This window comes from Rhineura floridana, chromosome 7 (genome assembly GCF_030035675.1).
Source record: "Rhineura floridana isolate rRhiFlo1 chromosome 7, rRhiFlo1.hap2, whole genome shotgun sequence".
NCBI classification, from domain to species: domain Eukaryota; kingdom Metazoa; phylum Chordata; class Lepidosauria; order Squamata; family Rhineuridae; genus Rhineura; species Rhineura floridana.
In genome coordinates, this window is record NC_084486.1 from 43,385,611 (window position 1) to 43,413,066 (window position 27,456).

The following is a 27,456-nucleotide window of genomic DNA, read 5'->3' on the forward strand; positions in this document are numbered from 1 at the left end:
GTTGTAAAAATCAGAGGAATGCAAATTTTGAAGGATAGCTACATTTCAGTTTGCATATTGTTTTGGGATCTGCAAATTAGGTAGGTTTCAATTAAAATGTGAACTGAACCAAATTTCTCCCCCATTCTCAACTGTGACATATTACTATTCAGGATTCCAGCTAGCCAAACATGCTTTCTTGTAGGATACTCTATTGTACCCCCCTAATTTTTCAAATTCCCTCCTACCAATAGAAACTCGGCAGCCTGTGGACATTCTGCATGCTCATTTCTTATTGAGTAATGCAGGGGAGGTACATGCATAGTTTTTCCCCAATAAATATTTTTTATACAACTTCTGTAAATCTTGGGGTTTCCCTGGGCATGCTAGTAGCTCCTTCTTGTTTGTCAGTGCCCCAGATTTGGCTATTTAGCACTCAGCAACTGATTTTGCTGTTGTGTGGAGTGATGGGCCAGGTTCTCTTGGAAACCCTCTGACATTAGCCATTCATAGTGAGGGAAAAGCAATTAGCTTCATGTGCCCTCATTGACATAAATTCATTCATGTCATAATTTCATTCATATGAATGTTGTCAGAGAAAAAGAAGAAAAAAAAGCAAGGTTCTCTTATGCAAACTGTCAAAGAAAAATATATGATTTAACACAAAGGAAGGGGATCATTAGATGAATCTTTGGCTCTTGGAAATTGTGCAAAATTTCTTTATAATGTCAAGACTTTGACTCAACCCCAATTAATTTTATTCTCCCTGTAATGGTAAAAAATTAGGTAAGATTGTCAAATCAGTTCATCACTATGGACTTTACCCCATCCAACTCTCTTCATGCTATGAAGGAAGATGTTTGTAAAGTACTTATTATACAGCCACGAGAGCGGCTGTATACTATAGCTAGCATGGATTTTTCACGTTCCGCAATGTTAAATTGAAAATACCCCCATGCCATTCTGATGCTTCCCATAATCTCATTTCAAAACAAAACCTTAAAAAAATTATAGTCCTGAACTGAGAAATGCTTGCTAAAAAAACCCTCTAAATTTTCAGGCGATACACAAAACAGTCAGAGAGAACAGAGAGTTCAAAGTCAAAAAAGAGAGAGAGAAATCTCAGAGCCCTTTGGATTTTTTTCTGACGGAGTTCTCATAATCTGTTGAAATTCAATAAAAATCAGCCATGTTCACAGAGTACCTGTAATCCTATTACTGACCTTGCCCCATACTCTGACCTTCATCTTCTGCAGTTTAAAAGTTAAAAAAATGTCTGGCTGTTTTTTAATTAATTTAAGAAATTTTGCATTTAACTGAATGATAGTGTCAGGCATGTTCAGTAAGAACCTACTGTCAGTGTTCTAAAAGCTAGACTCACAGCTGCTGGGCTTGGCTAATCAGGTGGCCAAACCCATACCAGAATTTGATTTCACGTGAGACAGTCATGGCTTCCCCCAAAGAATCCTGGGAAGTGTAGTTTGTGAAGGGTGCTGAGAGGAGGATCCTATTCCACTGACAGAGCTCCAGTGGCCGCAGTGGTTTAACAGTCAGCCACTCTAATTGAAGGTCTGTTAGGGGAACAGGGCATCTCCTAGCAACTCTCAGTACCCTTCACTAACTACACTTCCCAGGATTCTTTGAGAGAAACCATGACTGTCCAAAATGAAATAAAGGCCTGGCATGGATGTGGCCAGGGACAGCTTTGGTTTAAATTTGGGTGGGAGGCTACATGTGCCTATTGTAGAATAAAAAGGTGGGGGCAACACTGAAAAGCAATGATACTCTTAACAGTGTTTTCCTTTTCGAAAGGAAAGGGGCTTCCCCTCTGCCCAGTGCCCACCCACCCAATCTTCTCCCCTCCCCCTCCTCCTCCCCTCCTTGCCCCTCCCCCAGGTCAGTATTGGACTACGATCTGGGAGACCAGGGTTTGAATCCTCACACAACCATGAAGCTGACTGGGTGACCTTGGGCCAGTCACTGCCTCAGAGGAAGGCAATGGTAAAACCACCTCTGAATACAGCTTACCATGAAAACCCTATTCATAGGGTCGCCATAAGTCGGGATCGACTTGAAGGCAGTCCATTTCCATTTTCAAATATGATTGCACAGAAATAAATCCCATTGAACTCAAAAAGTATGCAAAGATCAAACCCATCCTCCTTTCTCCTCCCTCCTATCCCCTCCCTCTTGCCCCTTCCCTCCCCATTCCTTTGCCCCTCCCTCCCCATCCCCTTCCAATCCCCTCCTCCCCCTCCCCTTCCCCCACCCCATAGTCAGCTTTACCTATCTTAAGCATGATTGCACAGGAGTAAATACCATTGGACTCTATAAGCATGCAAATGATCAAACCTGCCCTGCCCTCCCCCTTCCTTTGCCTCTCTCCAATCCACTCCTTCCCCTTCCCCCATGGTCAGTTTTACCTATGCTAACCATGATTGCATAGGAGTAAATCCCATTGAACTCAATAAGCATGCAAATGATCAGACCTGCCTTTCCCCTCCTTCCCCTCTACTCTCCCTTCCCCCTCCCCACCCCTCCCCTCTTCCTTCTTCCCCCTCCCCTCTTCCTTCTTCCTCCTCCCCTGTCCACTCCAGCCCTCCCTCCCCCCTGGTCAGTTTTACCTATCCTAAGCATAATTGCTCGGGAGTAAGTCCCACTGAACTCAGTACATGTGCAAATAATCAAACCTGTCCTCCTCCCTCCCCCTCCTGCCTGCTCCCATACCCCTTCTCCCCTCTGCCTTTCCTCCCCTCCCTCCTCCTCCCATCCCCATCCCCTGTGGTCAGTTTCACCTATCCTAAGCATGATTGCAGTGAAATAAATCCCACTGAACTCAATAAGCATGCAAATGATCAATCCATTCTCAGCAAACTTGGACAGGATCCCATTTCTTACCTCCCAGATTAAAAAGCAGAGAAATTCACTAACAGGCAAAAACCCCTGTGGTTTAAGAATGTACCTATAGCCCACAGATATTTCTATCAAACTTTAAAAAGCAGGGAAATTGGGCAGCTATAGTGAATGCACCAGGGGAGCAGGAGACCTGACCTCCTCTCTGAGATATTGGACAGCCCTACAAATTTGTCAAAATGCAAACACCATTTGGGTTGGTCTTTCACAGTCCAATCCACTTCCTGTGTAGCTTGGAAGAATTTGGTAACATGCGTCTCTTGGATAAATTCTCATAATATTTCACATTTTGACTAAAAATGCAGCAAAAACAACCACCTCATATACACCATAATTTTAGTGCATTATTGTTGAGAGTATCTAATTCAATATGTTACCCTCAGAAAATAAATGTGAACCGGATTTATAATAGAAAAAACAGTTAGGGGTGGAGGTGGGATTGCATTATTTTTCAGATTACCCAAATAACTGTATGTTCAGGTTTCAGCAGGTTTTGACAGAGCACATTTTTCCTTATATTGGTAATGCATTTCAATCACATAAAAATAGCTACCTCTTGTGGTTAATAGCTTAAAGTACATTTAATGTTACTTGTTAATGTATTTTACAAAGCTACACTCGCATTAAAATATTTATTTTTAAAATCAACCATTTTTATTTTTATTATGCAGTAGGTAGCAATTTCTCTCCACTATGTGATGGAGTACAGTATAAATCCAGTAAACAATACAAACTGTGGATATGATTCAGCCACTGATTCACTTAGTTCCACTGATTTCAACTAGAGTACTTATGTTGTCTATGTTGTCCCATTAGCATTAATACGACAGTGCTTACATCAGCTGGATCACGCTCACGGTTTGTGTTACATACAGAACTCATAATGTACCTCATCAAATGACCGAAAGAAAATTCAGCCCACAAATAACCAATTTTAAATATGTGGCTCCAATACAAAATGTAACATGTATTCCATCAATGAACTCCTGTGCATGCAGTCTTTTCCATTCATCGTAGGGTAGGCACTTCTGCACCACTAAAAAAAATTAGCAATCACCAAAAAGGTTTGCATAAAATGTGCACTATGATTATTTATATGTGTAGATGCAAATCACTATACATCTCACCATAGTGAGTAAGGTCGTGACCAGCTGACCTGTGTGTCTGCTCCGTCTGTTATTTAGGTGCTGTTGATGGGCAATTGCTCTGAGCTCTCCCTTCTTAATGTTCTTTATCTCAAAAATGGACATGGAATGGACAGTCTTCAAACAGAGGACTGCTCTCTATAACCTAGGACACATGGCCACCCTAAATAAGTCCTGGTTGGGAAAAATCATATATACCAATACAAATTCTAGTATTGCATCATGATATCTACATAGCCCAAATAGCTATGGCTCCTCCCCCCCCCTTTCAGAAGTGGCAGGTGGAAGACTGGCTATGTGAGTTCATCTCATGTGGCCTAGGATTTCTGATGTTGCTTGAGTGATGCAAGAAGAAGGCACGCTGTAGCAACTTCTGTTTTGTAGCTCAATGACAGTAGATACCCAAAGCTGGAATTCTCATTTCAAAAGTTTAACATTTCATTACCACAGAGTAAATATTCACAGCACTGGTTAAAGGTCTTGTCCAGTATGAGAATCAATGGACAACAATCAGCTAAAATGCCAGAGGCTTTGAAACGTCAATGCTAAAACGCAGGTGGGGAAAAATGATCCAATCTGTGAAAGCAATAATATGCCAGCTGCTTATCTTGGACCACTATTCATTAGTATATTTCATTGACATGTAGATATAGCTTAGCAATGTAACAAATATTGCTGAAATCGTCTTGTTCAAACATAAACTTGCTAGCAATCTAGGCCCTGAAGGAGTTCAGTAGTGTTTTCTTTCAAAACGCATTTGCATAATCACACTTTTCCCATAATCTGGGAATTCTTTATAAATGATCAATCCCACAATTTCATCTGGATTTCAAAAATCAAAGTATTTTTGAGCTGAGTATTTAATATACAAAAATTACTTATGTACTCTACAATGAATAAGAATTCAATTGAGTAAAAATTGGCATCGTGGAATCAACACAAACTGCTTCGGGAGATTCATCCCTCTATTCTGAACATCTGGTCTTTTGCTGAAATGGGTAAGTTTGGCCTCTTCTAGTTTTTGCGTCAATTTAATGAAGTGAAATTTATATTGATATTTTATAACAAGATTAATACAGACTATCTATACCAGCCTTTCCCAATCAGTGTGCCTCCAGATGTTGTTTGACCACAACTCCCATCTTTCCTGACCATTGGCAATGCTGACTGAGGCTGATGGGAGTTGTGGTTCAACAACATCTGGAGACACACTGGTTGGAAAAGGCTGATCTATACTGAGGCAGGGGAGACACCCTGTGCTTTGTGTACTAAAACATATTTAAAAGAATGTGCATTACGTATTTCCTACAAGAATGAATGGAGCTATACAATAACACTCTGACTTTGGTAAATACCAACACCTATCTTAGAAAGTCTTATGGATGTTTGAAGAACTCAGTTTTTGTGAATCGAGTACAAACCGATTCAATCTACACCTCCCAAACTACAGTGCAGATTATAATTTAGCTCTTGACTGGATTTCACACTTCTTGAACGGCCAGGCTCAATATTAAAAAATGTTTCAAAATACAAATTTGAGATAAAATACCTTTAGAAATTGATGTTTAAAAGTATGTTATACACACACACACACACACACACACACACATTAAAACACAAATTTGTGAGGGGATTTTTTGTTTTTTTTAAAATGCAACAATGGGTCAGAATAGGCTTGTACGAGATAAGGATGTGTATCCAGCCAGCACTACCTGTCTCTACTACTGTCTTTGGCAATGACAGATAAGGATAGGGACTGCTCATACCACAGCAGTGACCCACCAGCTACAGAACATTTACTATTCTAGCATAAAGTGGTAAATTCCAGAACTGAAAAGTCTATTTAGTACTCCAGCCACTGTCTTATTTTAAGCATTTTCACTTCTTGCAATGTGTCAGAAAAGATCAATGAAGAGAAAAGTTAAAGGGGTAGATAAAGTGGGGCAGGAATTAAAGCAATAGAGGAAGTGGCAAACAATTAAGCAGCCCTGATACAAAATTTGATTATAATATTTGATAGATCAGTTGGTATCTTAACAAAGGTTTACTTATGATTACAAATGAATTGTAAATGATATGCAACCAGCCTTCCCCTTTAATACAAAAGAATGAGCGAGAATGCCAGAGAGGTCTATTACCTTTAGCTCAAACTTACAATTTAGCACAGTTTATATGATATTGTGGTATTGATGCTGCTAATTCCTCAGCTAAATGTTACTTGAAGCAAATCTTTGTGGATGCAGGTAAAGTTTAATACTTACCCCTGGAGCGCTTTTTCTCCAAACCAATCTCCCTTTCCTAAAGTACGGAGAAAGATTGGCTCTTCCCCAGGTGAATCTTCACGAGTAACATTTACCTGATTAGAAGTGTAAAGAAAAAGTGTTAATGAAGGGATATTGGCTTTGAAATAGTATAATGTACTGGGTGAGAGCAAAAGTTATAAACTGGAAAATCCTCTGTTCAAATCACAGCTCAGTAATATACTCTTGGGAACACCTGTGCCAAGCTAGTGTTTCTCAAATGCAGGCCCCATCTGGGACATGGGAAAATAATACTGGACTAGTTTTATTGAGGATAATTAATGTGTAGAACTTAAGAACACAAGGAAAAAAGTGCCTTATAAATAGTTTATCATCATCTTCATCGTAAAAGAAGCATCTTTTGATGCAGAATGTGATGTGTATTTCCTCCAAGACCAACAAGGGAAAGTCCTGTCTCAGTAACCTATTAGAATTCTTTGAGAGTGTCAACAAGCATATAGATAGAGGTGATCCAGTGGACATAGTGTACTTAGACTTTCAAAAAGCTTTTGACAAGGTACCTCACCAAAGGCTTCTGAGGAAGCTTAGCAGTCATGGAATAAGAGGAGAGGTCCTCTTGTGGATAAGGAATTGGTTAAGAAGCAGAAAGCAGAGAGTAGGAATAAATGGACAGTTGTCCCAATGGAGGGCTGTAGAAAGTGGAGTCCCTCAAGGATCGGTATTGGGACCTGTACTTTTCAACTTGTTCAGTAATGACCTAGAATTAGGAGTGAGCAGTGAAGTGGCCAAGTTTGCTGACAATACTAAATTGTTCAGGGTTGTTAATTATTTAAAAAGGAATTGCGGAGAGCTCCAAAAAGACATCTCCAAACTGAGTGAATGGGTGGAAAAATGGCAAATGCAATTCAATATAAACAAGTATAAAATTATGCATATTGGAGCAAAAAATCTTAATTTCACATATACGCTCATGGGGTCTGAACTGGCGGTGACCGACCAGGAGAGAGACCTCGGGGTTGTAGTGGACAGCACAATGAAAATGTTGACCCAGTGTGCAGCAGCTGTGAAAAAGGCAAATTCCATGCTAGGGATAATTAGGAAAAGTATTGAAAATAAAACAGCCGATATCATAATGCCGTTGTATAAATCTATGGTGCGGCCACATTTGGAATACTGTGTACAGTTCTGGTCGCCTCATCTCAAAAAGGATATTATAGAGTTGGAAAAGGTTCAGAAGAGGGCAACCAGAATGATCAAGGGGATGGAGCGACTCCCTTATGAGGAAAGGTTGCAGTATTTGGGGCTTTTTAGTTGAGAGAAAAGGCGGGTCAGAGGAGACATGATAGAAGTGCATAAAATTATGCACGGCATTGAGAAAGTGGATAGAGAAAAGTTTTTCTCCCTCTCTCATAATACTAGAACTCGTGGACATTCGAAGAAGCTGAATGTTGGAAGATTCAGGACAGACAAAAGGAAGTACTTCTTTACTCAGCGCATAGTTAAACTATGGAATTTGCTCCCACAAGGCGCAGTAATGGCCACCAGCTTGGATGGCTTTAAAAGAAGATTAGACAAATTCATGGAGGACAGGGCTATCAATGGCTACTAGCCATGATGGCTGTGCTCTGCCAGCCTAGTTAGAGGCAGTATGTTTCTGAAAACCAGTTGCCGGAAGCCTCAGGAGAGGAGAGTGTTCTTGCACTCAGGTCCTGCTTGCGGGCTTCCCCCAGGTACCTGGTTGGCCACTGTGAGAATAGGATGCTGGACTAGATGGGCCACTGGCCTGATCCAGCAGGCTCTCCTAATGTTCTTAAATGTTGTTACTCATGACTTGCAACATATAACTAGAGCTGGATCGGGGCCATTCTGTACATCTTGAATTTATATAAGGCTGTGGCTGTATTGTGGAATTGAATAAACAAAAGCATTATGGCAGTACTAAACCAAGTTCAATAACAGGCTTCTACAACACACAAGGAAAACTGTATTTTCTTTAGAGATGGGTGAGCTTTCCAAAGTTCCCCTGGAATTAACTTGGAAATTACCCGAGTTCCTGAAATTACATACAATTTATTTTGACATTATAGGTGGAAGGACTTAAGCAATATTTTAATGCCAATCTGAGAGCTCAGAAATGACTTGGGAGTTGTTTTTCTATTCCAAGAGGAATGAATGGCTGAGTCAGTTGCTATAGGGGTAGAGAAAAAGATACTGCAAGAGTCAAATCTAAGGGTGGGGTTAGCATCCTTCACTGGGGAATAGGGGCTTCCTCCAACACTTGGATGTGACCCTCACAATTCTTAAAATCAGTCCTTTGCAATATAATGAGGGGATGTAGCCAGCTTTCAGAGGCCTAAGCAGAACTTGGAAAAGTTACTTTTTTGAACTACAACTCCCATCAGCCCAATCCAGTGGCCATGCTGGCTGGGGCTGATGGGAATTGTAGTTTAAAAAAGTAACTTTTCCAAGCTCTGGGTCTGAAAGTATCTTTGGCAGCTGAAACAATTGACAAAGCACCCACAATCCCTGGCTGACAAAACCTTTGCTCAGGCAGTGTAAAGCATTTGTCAGTCAGAGAACCCAACAGTGCTTTTCCTGATGCATTTTATTCCAAGAAAGAAAAAAATGGGGGACTTTAAAAGCTTGCCCATGAAATTCTTTTCTGAGTCTGGTTCAGAAGAATTACACTAGCATTCCTAAGTTTAGTTGATTTATTTTTCTCCTTATAGTTTCATAAGGCTGGAGCTAAATGGTACACCAAATGATGTTTCAAAACTGGCAGCCCCTTGTTACATTAGCTGGTTCATAATGTCAAGAATACTCAACATGGGACACAAATAACATCATACAGCTGCGAGTTTCTCTGTGGAAAAGCGGGGTATGAAAACTTGGAGTGAAATGAAGTCATGCAACACTGACTATCTCTAGATATTTAAGGGGAAAAGGAAATGGCATTGGTGGGGGGCTCATGTCTGCCATAAGCTGTAGTTTCAGATCCAGAATGGGTCCACCCTCCATGGCCAACTTTGATAGGTGGTTGGGGCTGTCCATCTATCAATCACATGTTACCATATGACTTCAGGTGATTCTACTTTAAATGAAGGCAGCAAAGGCAGAATCAATTCCAGCTGCAGCTGCAAAGGAAAATTACTCCTTTGGAGCCATGGCTTGAATTAAGATGGAGTGGCTCGAATTCATGCCGCAGAGATGGCTTCAAAGGACGATCAGGAGTGCACTCTACATCTACTCCCAAAGCTTCCGTTCCAGGTTCAATTTGTGTTTTTGTTTTTTTATTTGGATGCTTTTTCTGTTGGTCAGAGGGCAACAGAACATGGCGTCCAATTCAAAAGATATTGAATTCTGCCATGGCTAGGAAAGGAAGGATTGGGAGCACACTTAAGAATACATCCCCAATTCTACCTTTTGAATTTGGTGTCACGGCTTTAGCTGTTGTGCATCAGATGTCTTATAACGTCAGGTGATGGACAGGTGGACATGGTTTGGACCACAGGCCCAATGGCGAGGCCTAATTAGGCCCACAGGCTGGAGGTTTCCTACTGCTAACTGATACTATTCTTCATAATTCCATCTATAAACCCCAAGCCTTCATATGGTCCCACATGAACACTGTTCACGTGAAATCAAGTGCTGCAACTACGGGGGGGGGGGAACTAATCTGTAACATACTTAACATAAAGCCCTCTGCTATATTAACTTCTAACACATTTACGTTACTTATATTTTGAGCTAAAGTACATACCCAGCACAAGAGTCATTATGTTCAGTTAGCATTGCCAACTAGTATTTGTTCATTCTAATTAGCTTCTGCATTAAGCAAATATATAAAGCAAAGTTCACATCCAGTAGCTGAGAAACAAAAGAACAGCACACTGATTGTGCAGTTTAAGAGGCAGGTCCCCGTAATAGGATAGAGACAGTTGTAAATTTAAAGGCCATGTTTATAGAAGGGAATTCTACATCCCTGTCTGTTAGATAAACACATTCTCTGTAATAAGAAGTGCTGTAAGTTCAGGACTTTTGACGCAACTTCTATTTTGCCCCCATAATAATCTTATTTCATCCTTTTGAAATAAAACATCTTAAATTCAATAAAAATAGAAATAGAAGACAGCAAAACTATTAATATAGTATCAAAGTAGAAGTTAAATTAGTAAAAAGCAAAGCATGTATTCTAATGTAAAATGCACCAACAAAGCATTTTCAGGTGCAGATTAAAGCATTACTAAGATGGAAATACCTTTTAAAATACAATGAAATTTCAACTTGATAGCAAAACAGGGCAAGGGTAAGAGCTGAGTGAATGTCTCTCAAAAAAGAATCACATTAAGTGGGCAACACCACAGAAACCCCACCACCTAGTATGGCCCTGGCAGATTGAACAGCCAACAGAAGGGCATACAGAATATTTATCAGATGAATCCAGCAAACAGGGAAGTGTGTACTAGAGACAAGCCTTAAGATGCATACGGTGCAGACTATTTATACCTGTAAAGATGATGACCAGCACATTGGTCTGCAAAATAAACACAAAGCCTTCTCAAACAAGCAAGAAATTAAATAATGTGCTCTCATAACCTTGTCATGGTAAATGTGTTACAGAATTCTGCACCTACTGCAATTCTGCACCATATTCCTATAACAACCATGATTTTGCACTAATAATGGACAAAGTGTCCCCCAGGCTAACCAGAAGTTGAGCCATTTTTCAAACACCAATAGTTATAGCTTGGTTTATTTTCTGAGCCAATCTAACTAACTGTCCACCCCTTCCCTTCCGCCTAGTCACCCAATCCCCAAATCATCTTTCCTGACATTTCCCTGACATCTCCCTGATCCCCCAAATCCCTTACACCCTTCCATTCCAGATACATTGATTCATGGCAGGAGCAGAAATGGCAATGAAAAAGCTACTGTAAAGAGGGAGATCAGATCTCTCCCCTCCTTCCCTCTGGTATACTGCTAGCATGCAGGACAGAAAGCCCTGGTAGCCGTTGCAGGTTGTAGCTTTTCCAGTAGTTATTGCCTCTCTCCTTATTTTAATCTTCCTGTTGTTGCCTATCAGTGATGCTCCTGCCTCACCTCCCAGTATAAGTAAAATTTAGGGATAGGACTTGGGGAATCAGTGAACTGATGGGGGTGAGGCTTGAGGTATTGGAGTGGCTGGCTGGATAAATCGGGAATTCCTCTCTAGCTCAGATTTAAATTTTGGAGCTCATATCTAAGCCTGATCGCTTTAATCACATAGTCTTGTAATGATTGTAATTTACCATTTACATAAGCACTAAATTTCAAAACAGTTGAGTTTCAAAAGCAGTTTGCTATATGGCCTGAGTGGGCTGATGTGTCAAAACAGATACAGAAAGCCCAGTTAAACACACAGATCTCCTGGACATATTTTGCTGTATTATAGCCAATGCCGTATTTCTGTACAGATTTGGGGATCAACTGCAGAAGTCATTTCTTGTTTGGAAAATATAGCACGCAAATTAGTTTTAACAGCTACACGTCCATGTGATCTGTGCAAGGAAAAAATGTATATAGCTCTGTGTAATAACACAGCATAGGTTTTTTTATGTGAAAAGCCGAGTCTCTATTGCCAATGGTAAGTCACAATATCAAATTAAATTTGAAACATTGTACCCTCTTGGCATTGCATGAAAAAAAGTGAGGGCTGGTGTTGCATCCCTATAACATGCAACTAGTGCTTATGACATGCGCTTTAAATAGGGTGCCACAAGAGCTTACCTTGCCTTTGCTGATTATGAAGAAAGTGTCCCCACGAGCACCTTGCCTGATAATATACTCTCCATTTTCATAGTGCGTCTGCAGAAAATAAAAAAGTTACAAAAACAAAAGAAATCAGACTTTGTCGCCCAGCTTGCAGCTTTGCCATTTCATAAAATAATCCCTAGATACGCAACAATAACTGTTAAGGCATGGCAACTACATAATTTAAGAATCTGCCTATGTCAAAGAGTAAAATAAGTCAAAAGAAATAGACTCCCCTCCATGTGTGGCTAATGGAAATGCTTTGATCTGGCAACTAGTGTATTTACAGGCAGAATGACACTGGCTAGTTACTCAGCATTCATTCTGATTTGTTTGCAGGGAAGTTAGATGAGTTTGCCTCGAGCAATGTTGTCCCACACTTTCCACTCCATTTTCCCATCACTTTCCTTATTGGAAAAAGTTGAAGTGGGAGGAACAATGCAATGCAGGGATTGAAACTTCTCCAACTTAACAGTTAATCTGGGACCCCAGCAGAACATTGACAATCATTTATCTGAACCCTTAACTGACAATGTGAATCTGAACTCTGTGTAACACACCACAACAGAGCATTAGAAATGATAATGTTGTAACAAAAAATGGGGGGCATAAGGGCAGAGGGAGCTGGGGGAACTGGGAGAGGTTTGGGGAGGGAATCAGGGATTGTACTGTTCTATTGCAATAATGTGAAAACCCTAATAAACAATAGATGAACAATAGATTATCTTTTGGGAAAGTGGGTTTGTTGCACAAGACCTCCCAATCAACTATGGCCACACCAGGCATTTATTCCATTATTATTCCACTTTAAACTGCCATGGCTTCCCCCAAAGAATCCTGGAAAGTGTAATTTCTGAAGGGTGTTGAGAGTTGTTAGTAGACTCATGTTCCCCTGACAGAGCTCCAACGATCAGAGTGGTTTAAGAGTTGCCCCCTCTTTCCAGAGAATTCTGGGAACTGGACAGTATGTGATTGAATCCCACCCAAAAATAGCAACAGTCTGGAATATCCCCCAATCTCAGGCTGCAGAGATACTCCCCATCACCCAGGGGATCTTCTGGGGCTAAAGTAAATTGGCTGTACTTTGCAGCCAGAGATGGGGCACTCATATTTTCCCACATCCCTGCGTGCCTTCAGTTTAAATGCTTTGTGCAAATGGTAGAAACTACCTTGGGGTTTCTTCTGGCCATGTAAAGGCAGCCAAGGATAGGGAAGGTGTGTATATCCTAGATCCTTGATTCTTATCTGCCTTCAATTCAAATGCTCCACACAGCCAAGAAAACCCCCAAAATGATTTTTTCCTGGCTAGTAGGTTTTCTCCTTTGGGGGTCCGGGTGAGGGACAAAGCCTGGATTTTGATCCAGTCTGGAGAAGAATTCTGGAACCTCAGGTGCTTGATATTGCTTTGAGATGGACATCACCAGCCCCTAAAATTCATATCCAGGCTTTAACTCAGCAAGCTTCACCAGCAAATCTAATGGTTTGGGGGGGAGGGTATTAGTTTTGCAAGTGATTATTTATTAACCTTAGGTCATATAACCTTTTGTTAACACCTTCCTCTTTTTTCTTATCAAAATTAATATTTTACGTCAGCCTCAGAGCTATTTGTTCATTTAATTATTTAGTTGTTTTTTGTTGGGACTATGACAAGATAATTCTAGCAGTGATGGACACAATGAAGGAAGAAAGGATTTCTATGTTTATCTGGTTCCATCTTCTCCTTTTTCTTTTAAATCAGAGCTTCCAGGTAATTCTTCTTGCTACATTCTGGTTTTGTGCTCTGTACAATATTGCATCAGTTATGCATACTTCCTACTTCACATCACTTTCATGTGCATTTTAATGTCACATGACAACATACCCCTTTCTAGTTACCAAGGAATCACAGCCACTGATTTTGAACAATTCCACATCAACACCCACCCACAGATACTTGGTTGCTGTGCCCTGGGGATGGCTTAGATCCTCACATTAGTTAAACACATATTTAATTGGAGCAATCAACTAAACTCCATATTTTGGATTACAGAATTATTTTGGAGTAGTGAATGCAGGAAAACATATTCAAATCAATAATTGGCATAATTGTTTAAGCAGCCCTGACGCCAACTATAAGCCCAAATTTATGCATATGGTAGAATTATATCCAGCACAATCCACCAAGGACCAGAATAGTTTACAAACTTTATAGTGAAAAAATATTTTTATATAAAAATATGTATAATTTTATTATAACTTACAGCACAATCCTCTGTATGCCTATTTAGAAATAAGTCTTTGCTCTTACACAATCTCTAGGGGATACTATTGTCCTGAGCCCTGCACTTTAACATGATGCCGATGATAGCAGCCTGGATGCAGGTCTTCTTTAATGCTGACCAACAGCTAGCCAGAGGCTGGGCAGAATTCATGTGCTCATCGAGAAACCCTTTTCAGCTCTGAGAAAGGCAGGCAGGGCCCTGCTGTAGTGCACCTGCATTCAAAGGCAGCCAGTAATGCTAAAGTGGAGAGAAACAGAGACCACCACCATAATTTGTTGTGATTAAGGCACTGGCTGTGGCAGGTTGCAGAATCCTGAATTGTACAACTAGAACTTTCCCAGTAAAGGGGAATAAAATCTAGGGTGTATTGTCATTCTCATCTAGGAAGTAGATGGGTACCATGATTCTGTTGAAGAAAGGAAAGGAGCCAACATCACACTTTTGAGCTGCAATCCTATACCTACTTACCGGGAGTAAGCCTCATTGAACTCAATAGGACTTACTTCTGAGTAGGATTGTACTCTTAGTCACATTTATATCAGAGGAAGAACTAACCACATGCTTGAATTTGTCTTGAAATCAATGGGACTTAAAAAGTGCTTTGCTTTGGCTGAATTGTGCCCACTCTCCCAAATGGAAGAATCTTTTATGATGATTGGAATGTCATTGCTGGTGAGTCAGAAAATTGACTGAAGTAGTGTTTAGGTCCATGGAAGTAATTGGTGATGCATTCTTGCATCTTTTGTTTTTATACAAGATTGTCAGAAAGGAAGCTGGCTGTCAAGAGTATTGAATCTGTATGATTATTTTTGATTGAGCTTGATTATAGCTACTGTATAAAACCTAATACAGTAATGATATATGTTTTCCACAAATGCAACGAATAGCTGTTCTGTGTGTGGGTTAGATCAAGAAAATAGTATAGGGGAAAGGGTTGAGAGATTAATATACAAAGAAGATCATCAGTTTTTCCACATATTATTTGTTTAGGTCCTAATTTAAAACCAATCATTTTAGACAATCATCTGGTTTGGATTATGATTTATGTGTCTTTATCTGAGACTCAGGGATAGTGAATAATTCCATGAAAAGTAATGAAATTCTTGTTTTTAAAGGGGAAGGTTTAGAAATAGTACTGTAACTTAAAAACCTCTACTGGTCCAAAACGCATTCCCTCCAAACTTAATATAGCCTCTCCCCTACTGTTAATAGTCTGGTTCCCTGAGTTATAATATGATTTTTTCCTGATAAATGCACTAAGTTGATACCAACATATCCATGACAAGCCCATTTCCTTGAATTTATTTTTCCATTCATCCGGGTAAGGGTAGACCATTTACTTAATCGTCCATCAGTCTAAAAAGATTATTTTCAATAAGGATTTTATCCTCTATTTCTTTGTCTGACCTGTAGAAGTCAGGGTGATTACATATTGGAATTAGAGGGAAAATTCCCAGAAGTATAATTTATTTCCTATATCTCCATACCCCAAATATTGTGGTCATAGTTATGTTTATGTTCTTTACATGTTTTCTTAAGTGCCGTAAAGCAGGGCCCTACTATATAGAAATTTGCAACCTGTTTTGAGTTGGAGGTTGTGGTTCCCCCTATCACTGAGTTTTTCGAATATCATGAAGTGTTCTGTCCTTTTGTCAGTTTTTTAGTATTAAACCCCTGCATATTCAGATTTAAGTCTCCCCCTAGAATTATATTTGCTTCTGTGAATTTGTGTAGCAATTTTTTTTTGGAGGGGGGGGAATTGGAAACATTTTAAAAAAAAAAAAATTGCAGTTGTCTTTTGTTAGGAGCATAACAATGTTTGGAAAAACTTTTGGAAAACAATTTTTGGGGAAATTGCAGTTGTCCTGTTATGAGCATAACATGTCACAAACGTAGCTTTCAAGCACCCTTCCAGCATTCCTTCTACAAAGATAAATCTACCCTGAGGGTCTAGCATCTGTCTATTGGGTTCAAAGTCTAGACTTTCATGAAAAAGAAATGCCACCTCTCTGGCCTTACTTGTCCCTTTTGCCAAGGATTTATGTTTCCATTGAATACTATTTAAAAATCCATCTGTCAATTTGGCCTTATGTGTCTCTTGCAGCATCAGTACATTAGGGTGTAAACCTCTTACTAGTTTGGCTAATCTGTTTCTTTTAATGACTGTGCCCATCCCTTTAATATTAAGTGTTGAAATTCTCATGTTGTAATACTAATCTTAAATATAGCTTCATCTATTTTTTCTAATTTAACTCTTTTTCCACTAAACCTTAACTTAACTACTTAACCCCCTCCCGTGCCCCCCTCTTTTACCTCACCCCCTTTTTAGAGGCCTGGTTCTCCCCCCCCCCCGAGTGCACTTTTCTGTGTCACCCAGTAAATTAATTTCTACATCCAGTCTTTGAAATAATGAAAAAAGAAATTCTACCTTGCAGGGATTCGACCTATTACCTCATAGGATGATAACATGGGACAAGATATCATCCCAACCCCTATTATCACCATTACTTTTTATATGCCCTTAAAAAGGGGGTGGGTGGAGAAAATAGCTCCAACTCACACAAGCCACCCTGGACCTTTAACTCCTATTACATTTTACCCAAATGCGACCTAATTATAACTCTGCTTGGGACTATTATGATGATCTGGCGCTCCTTCTCATCTGTGTCTGTTTGGAAGATCCCACAGACTGCATTGCAAACCCGAGTTCTCAAAGAAGGAGCACGTTCCTTTTCCTTTATTTTTCAGTCTTCCTCTGTTCTGCCTCTTTTGCCTAATCAGTTCAAAATCCACTTCTCCAGCCTGATCCCTTTTCTCTGATTCTCTTTCTTCTTCTGGTTGTTCCGGCTGTAGTATTTTTAAGATATTTGCTATCTCTTTTTCTGTAGATGCCATGTGTTTCACCCCTTTATAGGGGACTATAAGTTTAATGGGAACCCCCAGTAGTATTTTAGCCCTGCTTTTTGCAATATAAATGTGTAGGGTCTCAAATTTCTCCTCCTCTGTAATGTCTCTGGAGCGAGATCTTGAAGTACCATAATTGTGGAGTCTTTACATTTTAATTTTCCCTTTTCCCTGAGATTTTTAAGCAAAGCCTCTTTCTTGGAGTATTTCGCAAAACAATGTCCCGGGGACTTTCTCTGCACATTGGTCTGAGGGCTTTATGAGCTCTTTCAAAGTCTTCCTCATCCAGGGGGAAATCTGGCAGCAATGTCATCAGCTAATTTGTAAGAATTTTTTAAACATTAACTTGTTCCGCATTTTTGTCCCCCCCCTAAAACTAAGGTTGGATCTTCTATTTCTGTTTTGCAGGTCTTCTAGTTTAAATTTAGTAATCATGTGGTCTTTCTTTAACATTCTACGTTTATCCTAAAACCCTAAGTGTCTCCTCTGTTTTGGTCATAGTTCTTTCCACCGCATCTATTCTTTTAGTCTCGCTTCCCATTTTTCCTCCAATATTGGCATCCAGCTAGCCATCAAATCTTGGTTAAGGGACTAAAATTGTTTTGAAATTTCCTCCTTAATTGTCCCCAAGATCGTTTTGGGATGCTCACCTCTGCCTCCATTTGTGTGCCAATAGAGGCTTTACTCACGCTCGTCACCATGTTGGAATTAGTCGGGAGTCTGTCTTGAGCCGGTCTCAAGATCAGTGTCCTTCCCGTCGGTTTAAAATATCCTGTAAAGTCCATGTTTTTCTTTCTCTGCTCTCCCACGAGCATACCCCACTAGGGGAATTTGTTTAATGAGCAAACAGGGTTTTTTTATTTTGATTTAGGGCATTAATAATAGATTGAACTGGAGAGCTCTCACCCTATGCCGCCATCATTCTTGGGGTCCCAAGCCCCGCCTCAGCTGGGGTTCCTTTTAGAACTCATATAACCACTGTTCTAAAACAGCAGCATTGGATGCAAATTCATTTCTGGGCGCAATTGAAGGTGTTCACATTAGTGTTTAAAACCCTAAATGACTTAGGGTGCAATCATCTCGTATTTATGCCAGGCTGAGGGGACTTGGATATAGTGGACCTCCGGATGAGCCGGCAAAAGCCACTCACCCTGGCTCTGCGGCAGAGCTGTGGTTCAGCATAAGGGAAGCCAGCAGAAAGCCCCCAAAAGGTGTGTTCCGGAGGGTGTCGGAGAAGGGGTCAAAGGGGACATCCAACTCCCATTTGGAGGGCTCCTGTGGGTCCCAACCCAGAGCAAAGTTATGCGAAGGAAAAGATTGGTCTAAGAAAATAATTATAATGGAATTCTATGTAGAGAGCTTACTCCCTGATAGAGGTATTTGTGAGAGCTGGCTTTTACTTTCCAGTCCCCGTGTTCAGCCAGCCAGGAGACTCCTGAATGGCAATTGGATGCCACAGACCTTCCCACTGGCTCCTCCTCTGCCAACACCCCTTCCACTGGCTTCCCATGAGTTGCATTGCTCCATTAGGCCCCAAATATCTCAGATACCATCTCCTTCCCTACAGACACTCTTGGGTGTTAAGATCAACAGAAGAGGCCTTCTTAGTAATTCCGCCACCCTCAAAAGTTCAGGGGATGGTGGCCTGGGAGAGAGCTTTCTCTCTGGCAGCCCCTAAGTTGTGGAACTCCCTCCCTACAGAGTTACATCTGGCACCTTTGCTATACAGCAGTGGTTCCCAACCTGGGGGATGTAACTGCCAGGGGGCCACAAAGAAATCTGGGGGGGCATGAGCAGCAAAGAAATGATTTATTTATTTATTTATTTATTAAAAGTCTCCCCTCCCTGGATGCTGTCTGCTCCCCACTGCTGCTGCAGATGACACCTCCCCCTTCCTCCAGAACAGAGGGGAGGATTTTTGCTGAAACAGCAGGGTCTTTCAGGTATGCTGAGGGCAGGTGTCTGCCTATGCAACATGTAGCATACGCCAAAGGAGGATGAGGGCAGAGCTACTAGGAGGGGTAGAAGAGGGGATTACTATTGCCGACTCCCATCTCCTCGCACTGCCACTGCTGCTGATGCCCTTGCTCAGAATGAGAGGAGAGGGCTTTTCATGAAGCAAAAAGAAGCAAGGCTGCAAGGGAAGGCTGTTTCCCCCTTCCTTCCTGGCAACCAGTCTGCCTGCCTTTCTTGGCTCCTGCTTTCTGCCACCTCCTTTTAAAAATTCTTATTTGGGAGGCCGCTCAAATCTTGGCTTCAGCCCAGACAGAGCCAAGATGCAGTGAGGAAGCACAGGACTTGGTCACACTCCATTTCTAAGGCTAAATGTGTGTGCCTGTGTCCCTCCTTTCTTCCACCTACACTCTGCCTCCCAATCTCTCCAAGACGCTGCAGCAGTTGAGGGCTTCCCCCCTCCCATGTGCCTGAATGCATGCATGCCTGCAGATACTTGCAGGACGGGCAGGTGCATTTGTGTGCGCGCATGTGCTCTGATCTGCTCCGCTTTCATTCTCCAAGTGCATGTTAACCAAGTCATCAGTTCTGATGATCATCCCAAGGCCTAAAAGCACTAACCTCCCTCCTCAATCTGTGCACCTTGTTGTCTGCAGTGCACAATCTATCATCCCCATCACTAACACATTGCTGCTAATTATTATTGCATTTATATCTCATCTTTTCACCAAGTTGCTCAAGGTGGTGCACATGGTTCCCCCCCTTTCCATTTTATCCTTACACTAACCCTGTGAGATAGATCAGGCTGGGAGACTGTGTTTGGTCCAAGGTCACCCAGTGGACTTCATGGCTGGGTGGGGATTTGAACCTGGTTCTTAGTCCAACACTCTAACCCACTGGTTTTGGGAGAAAGGACTGTACATCTTCAGACTGTGTATGGGGGGAGGGGGATACCACTTTGATTGGACCTTTGCATTAAGAAAAGAAAGCAACACCTCCCTATCTGCAGGGAGCTTTAATGGAAAGGGATATTTGGAGATATGGTTTTGCTTCGCAACATTTTTTCAATTAAGAGAGACTAAAATTACAATCAGTATGGGGGGAGTCACAAAAATTTTTGAGCTTACAAAGGGGGTCCCATACTCATAAAGGCTGGAACCATTGCTATACAGTTTTTGGTGAATGCTAAAGACACACATGTTTACCCTGACCTTTGGCTCCTGAGATCTATGTTTTCAGAACCCATCCCATTCTTGTGGCTGAAATCTGTTTTAACTCTTTTTTAATATTGTATTTCAGATTTTCTAATCCACCCTGGAACCTATTGATGTAGGGTAGGCAACAACAACAACAACAACAATTTAATTTACTTTAGGCAGGATTAACTGCATGACAGTTTGTTGAATCTAAACAGTATGCTTATATATTAGTGAGATTTCTTTTACCTCAGGGTAAAAATATAAATTCTTTATTAAGGGGAAAAATAGGAAGGCCTCAGTTACACAATAAAGTGTTATAAAATGTTATATACACTATAGCAAATTATGCCCAGAAAATATCCAGAATATTGGAGAATTCTTTTTCTTCTGTGTTCCTTTTTCTGTTTTGGAGACGCAAAGATATATTTTACGGTAGAAATTTTATTAACTGCTAGCATAACATTATAATGGCTCTAAGCCTTGTAAATTATGCAGGCTAATTTCCTGACAATAATAATATCTTGAAACAAATAATTCTGTTGTTACATTACCTATAGTAGTAACTCAATCCTATACATGTCTTCTCAGAAGTAAGTCTAATTGGGTTCAGTGAGGCTTACTCCCAGGTATGTACAGGCATACCCCGCTTAATGTCGCTTCACTTAACGTCGCTTCACTTAACGTCGCCTCGCTATAACGTACATGCTCCATATGCCTGTATTTCTCCAGAAACGCAGCTAGCAAACCACTTACAGGGTTAGGGTTAGGGAGAGGCACAGCAGTGCAGCAGCAGAGGCTTTAGCATGTGGGGGTGGAAATAGAGCGATCATGCCACCGCAAATCAGCTGGGAGGCGCGGTCATGATCAGCTGGGAGGCATGGCAGTGCAGCAGCAGAGGCTTTAGGACGTGGGGGTGGAAATAGATGCGATCACGCCACCGCAGATCAGCTGGGAGGTGCCATCGTGATCAGCTGAGAGGCACGGCAGTGCAGCAGCAGAGGCTTTAGCGCCTGGGGGTGGAAATAGACAAGATCACGCCACCGCAAATCAGCTGGGAGGCGCGATCATGATTAGCTGGGAGGCATGGCAGTGCAGCAGCAGAGGCTTTAGCACGTGGGGGGTGGAAATAGATGCGATCACGCCACCGCAAATCAGCTGGGAGGCGCCATCGCGATCAGCTGGGAGGTGCAGCAGCAGAGGCATTAGTGCAGGGCTTTGAGGCTCCGCATGAAGGAAAAGGAAAAAAGTTTTAAAAGGTAGTGCTTCAGTTTAAGGACATTTTCGGTTTACGTACTTGCTCTGGTCCCATTGAGTACGCTAATGCGAGGTATTACTGTACAGAACAGCAACCTAAAAGTATTTCCATTTCTCAGGTTTAAATCATCAACTCCTGAAAGAGCAGCAGTCTTCCTCATCTCCTTTCTAAAACAGGCACCTTCACTCTTTTCAGACTCCATGCTCTTAATCGTTTTACCTGCCCTTCTTTGAACTGCATTCAGACATGCAATATCTGTTCTGAGATGAGGTCACCAGGATGGCACACGTATTTTGGGTGAGGATGAACCATTGACTTATACAGTAGCATTATGGTGTTTTCTGTATTCCTCTCTATCCCATTTATTAGAGATCATACTCCAAGCTATTTCCACACATAGAGCCATGTGGTATAGACAGCAACACCGCAGACCCACAACTTAATTTTACTCCACTAATGTGAATGACACTATTGTAACTGAAATTCATTTGAACTAGAGTTGTGGTATTGCTAAGGTTAAGAAGTGCCAAGCATTTTTAAATCCCCCCTTGCTTTGTGGAATTAATTTATCAACTTGAATCTACAGAAGGTTTTTTTTCCTAAAAAAAGTATATTAGGGCAGGATGGGAAAATGCACTTATTTATTGCTTGAACACAGAGGAAATTTAATAGTGAAACTCTGAGAGACTCAGATTTACTCAGATGTGGCTCGTGTGTGTGTGTGTGTGTGTGTGTGTGTGTGTGTGTGTGTGTGTGTGTGAGCATTTGGTGATGAAATGGCAGGACAATAAAGTGAGGGACGGTATGATGTTAAAACCATGCTCCCCTTTTCTGCCTTTTAAAAAACCCAACATCAACTATTCCACTATTCGCAGTTGCCCTAAAATCTTCTGTTCACGTAAATGATTCCATTTCCCCACTTTGTTGTCCTGCACATCTCCCAACAGAACCTGTATATAGATCCACCTCCTTGAAATCCCACTTCTTCCATGATACAGCTGATATGCCCTCATGTTACAGTTAGCCAAGAATAACAGGGCTCACTGTAGACAACTGTTACTAACAGAAGTTCAAGGATCACATGAATCATAAAAATTAGGCATTACTGTTGCCAGTAACACTTACTTTGAGCTCTCTCATTAACTTCAGTGGAAACATTTACTGCACAAACCAATGAGCAAAATGGGGAGCATAATTTTCACTTGCACAGATGCAGTCAGCACTTTTTTATGCTCTCTCTCTCTCAAAGGGCTTACAAATCCACTATTCTCCCTTAATAGAACTGCCAATCTGATTTTAATGGAAGTTTGTATATCTACAGGAAAGCCCAAATGGGTAATTCTTGTGAAGTATCCAACAAAACCCTAATATTTTATGGTGTCTGACCATTGCAGATTATTTGTTTACCTCATCCAAAGAATGATGCTTTGTATAAAACACCTTTGCTTTTATTCAAAGTTAATCACCTGCTAAATCCTCTCAGGATCATTAAAAAAAAAGTCTGATACCATTTAAAACAGGATGGCTTATAATTAGGTTCTAGCTGATTTATACTGATTTAGGAGAAAGCTCTATAACACCTTTTAAATATTTTTATTACTTTTGCAATTTTGTTAAGAAGAGAAACGAAAGGAAAGAAAAAGACAGAGAGAACCCAGTCAGCTCACAAAACATTTAAACGTCTATACATTCCATTTTAGTTTACACATATAGATCAATATATGCCATCCAAATATATAGCCAGATGAAGTTGGTGTTTATAGAAAGAAGGCTCAGTTGTAGCAAGGGTTACTCTGCAGCACCTTGAGCAAATGAGTAAGTGTTAAACCACAGTTGTATACAACAGACCAGGGGTAGCATTCCTAATGGTAAAGGAATTAAGAGGGTCTATGGGCTTACGTATTCCCTCCTACTCCCTAATTCATTTGAACCCCCCCTTTTCTTATCAGAGTTAATCATATTGTACTGCTATACACATTCATACTACAGCAAATCAAACTTAATGTTAGCCAGGATTTGAAAGGTGCTTCAAACTCTGATGTCAGACTCTGCTCAAAGATAAGTATGGTTAGCATCCGTGCAGACTGTGCATCATTGTTATATCATGGTTAAGGCTACACTCCTAACCCCTCTTAACTATGAGTAAGCCCCGTTGAATTCAATAAACTTTCTTCCAAATACATATGGTTAGGACTGGACTGGAATGCTGATAAGGAAAGAGGGGAGTTATCATGTGAGAAGGAAGAATGCAGGGAGAGTGTGATTGTGAGCTTGTAGCCTATTTCTGTTCTCATCGTTATTGTGAAGAAATTAGAAGTGATATGTCTGCTCTGGGCCAATTAAATTGTTCAGTTCTGTTTCAAGGTTCAAGAGACAAAGTAACATTCATTACAGAGCAAGAAATGTCTTCTTGTCAATGGAAGCCACAGGCTGTAATAGGAGTTTTTAATATGAGCTTATTGTTCCAAGAAAATATTTCAAAGTTTCCACGTGGAACATAAATGGGAATTCACAAGGAAGACATGTGACAGGCATGCCTTTCCTTTCTCTCCTCTATACAAAATTTATTTTTTTTATTATTTATAAAATTTATATCCTGCCCTTCCCCTTGAAGGCGCCCAGGGTATTAAACTTAAAATTCTTCTATTCTTTCCATGATTTGTTTTCCTCATGAATGAGGGTTATGGCTGCATAGATGTTAACTATAGTTACCATCAGCCATACTCTTTAGCAATTGCTGATCCAATTAAAAGTTACTAAGAGGAAAGCTGAAAGGAAAAGGGGAGGCGGGGCAAGGCAGTCTTTGCACCATAAAACTATGCAGTATCTACAGAACCTGTGTGCCAGTGGAGATCCTGAAATATGTTAAACATCTACGTTTGAATCCACCAGTTAGTTGGATACAATTTGTTGGAGACAATGAGAAGGGAGCGCAGGAAAATGCTTCAATCTTATCTGTGTAGTACACTTTTGGTAAAGTTTGGAGCATCTTCAGAGGCTTCTGGGCATCAAGCCTCTGTTCTACCTAGAATAAATTATGCTCTACCAACAAAGCAGTAAAACCTTATTTGCATCTCTTGTAGAGTGAATGCTTCCATCAGGGCGCAACAGAAAAGAAACCTGGCAGAGCTCTCACCTGAGCACTTAGGATAGATGTCAGGCACCCTAGAAATGACATCCCAGGGCTCAGCAACTAGTAGGACACATATCTTTAAGGATCCCAGATGTTCATATTAAGGACTCTGGCATCTTAGGAAACTACATTACCCAGAGTGTCCAGTGTCAGGGACACTGCCAATGTAGCTTTCAAGAAATCAAGGGGGCTGTCTTGCACAGAGACATCATTCCTGCTACCACTTAAGTGGGAACTGCAAAAAAAAAAGGGGGGGGAAGAGGCAAAATTGAGAGGGTTGGGACATGTCATGATGCCAGAGTCTGGCAGCACTCAAGACATAATTCAGAAGCTGCACAGTCATTGACTAAGGAGCCAGAATGGTCATCTGATTCTGAGCCTAGTACTGGTGACCAGAAGCTGCTAAATCTGAAGCTGGTGCGCAGGGGTTCCCTGGCCCAGATCCCACAGCATTAAGGCCCATAGAGCCAGAGCTGGGACCATCATGGGCCTTGCCTTACACTGGGCCTGAGGAAACAAGTGCCTCCCAACTAAGTTCACCAGCCCAATGTCATAATGAGTGCACAGAGGCCAGGGAGTGCTGAGGAAGTATCTGTCTGCAGGCCAGAGTGTTGGCCCTTAAAAGACTGCAGATTTCCCAAAGGGGGTGGAGCTTAGTAGTTTAGGAATCATGGACTGGAGAGGCTCAAAAGGCCTCAGTCCATCTCAAGCCTTCATCAGAGAAAGCTGCTCACACAGAGCCCTCCATGCTGCTCCCTTGCTCTGTGGACTCCGGACAGGGCATTATGAGAGCAGGCACATAACTCTGCATCTCTAGAACTTATGGCAGTTGCCACTTTGTCTTCCAGAAGTACTTTTCTTCCATATTACACTGTTCACATGATTACTGTGAACTGTCATTAAACAGCGTTTCATATGGTACAGTGAAATTCCTATGGTGTTTCATAAGGTATGAATCACTCTTATGCTCCAGAAGAACACTCCTGGGTTCTAGTTCCTGGAAGCAGAAATCAATCTATATAAACCTGCCATATCAAAGGGGCTTTGCTCATTTATATGAGGGATGTAAGTCATTAAGGGAGCAAAGCCATACTCTATGCAAGGTGATAGGAGTTACTCAACCATATGCCCTGAATAGAAGGCAAGCACAATACAGTCTATCCTTTAGGCTTGGAAAATGCAAACAGTAAAGAGGAACTCTCTCCAACAGAGACATATCTGAGTGAAAAAAAAGGGGGAGGGGGGAGATCAATGAACACTTGAACCAGGACAGCATTGCAGAGAGAAGAGGCAAATGATCAAGTTTCTTGAAAACAACTCCACCGAAGCAGAATGGTGATGGGCATGAGCATTTGAGAAAGAGGAATCAGAACAGAGTAGGAGAGGCTTGGAAGGATTATAGGAAAAGGAAATAAAAAGTTGGTGAAGCTAATCTAAGCTGTAAGAAGAATGGGCAGAAACAAACAGATTTGGATATTCATTTAAACAAAAATATAAAGAGGAAGTCTGTAATGTCATTAAAGGCCACTATAGTCACAACAAGCAACAAACTGAGAACAAGATAAGAATTCAGACCCATATACGAAATCTCACAGCTGGTCAGATCAACAGTACATCTTTTTTAAATCATACTAACCATCCAAACAGTATCTAGCCAAAAGCTTCACAGAGACTCATAAGCAAGAGCACAATGCTGACATCTCTAACATTTGGTAAGGATAGACTAATAATCACAGTAATTTATATCAACTGAGTGGGGGGCTAATCATCTAGATGGGCTGGGGGCCCAGCAATGCCATCAGAAAAAAAACACACAACTAACTAGGCATTTTGGAATGAAGGCTGCAATCCTGTCAATGGAACTTATGTGCACACAATAGTGGGCAAGACTGAATCCCAGATGAACAATTAAGTCGATGAGCAGCCCATCAGTTAAGCAGGGTGAAAATAAATCATAATCAAAGACAGTTGATTCCATGTTGATAATTTACTTCCTCCAGCTACTTGTTATCAGTCTAGGAATATGGGACAGCTAGGGGAATAACAGCTAACAAAGATAGATAACTGTTATTAGGTCTGCTGCCTGAAATCCTTTTGCAGGAAACAAGAGGCAACTGCCTCTCATAATGAGAACCTTTCAGTAGGACTTGGCACTGAATTCTTATTACTGCTGTTATAATTGTTTCTTAAATTTGTATCCTGCCTTTCAGCCAGCAGGTCCTCAAAGTGGCACAGTTGAAAAACAAAACAAAACAAAAACCCATCGGTATATCAGTTAATAAAACCTCTGAAAATCAATGTTAAAACCAATTCCTAAAGCAAATCTGCTCTATGAAAGGGACTAAAATAATCCCTTCCATCAATATTTCAGTCATTTCCCATTGCACATATCAGAAAGAAGTGGTGAGAAGATGATTCACAGGCCATTTACATTTTCCCCTATTTCGGTCTAATATTCTTTTGTGCTTTTGAAAACATAAATTATATTTAATAAATGCAAACATCATCAACTGTCAAACAATAAATGAAAGGAAATTCTTACAACATAGCAACTTGTGTTGTAACCTGTTACACAGAATTTTCTTTGTAATGCTATGCTGTAATTGCTTGAAGAATCTTTTTTTTTTTAAGAAGGCCAACAACCTAAGTTCTCTTATGATACC

The 27,456-nt window shown here is 40.9% G+C and overlaps 1 protein-coding gene across 11 annotated transcripts in view; it reads right to left on the reverse strand.

Annotated features, from left to right (window-relative positions):
• PRKG1 (protein kinase cGMP-dependent 1) overlaps window positions 1–27,456 on the reverse strand; it is a 1,123,517-nt gene that overhangs the window by 231,771 nt on the left and 864,290 nt on the right. For all 11 annotated transcript variants that reach the window (XM_061635360.1, XM_061635359.1, XM_061635362.1 and 8 more), the window contains 2 exons: window positions 12,065–12,142; window positions 6,299–6,393 (listed from right to left, as the gene is read on the reverse strand). In XM_061635360.1, the coding sequence (XP_061491344.1) occupies window positions 6,299–6,393; window positions 12,065–12,142 (173 nt within the window). The remainder of the gene's footprint in view (window positions 1–6,298; window positions 6,394–12,064; window positions 12,143–27,456) is intronic.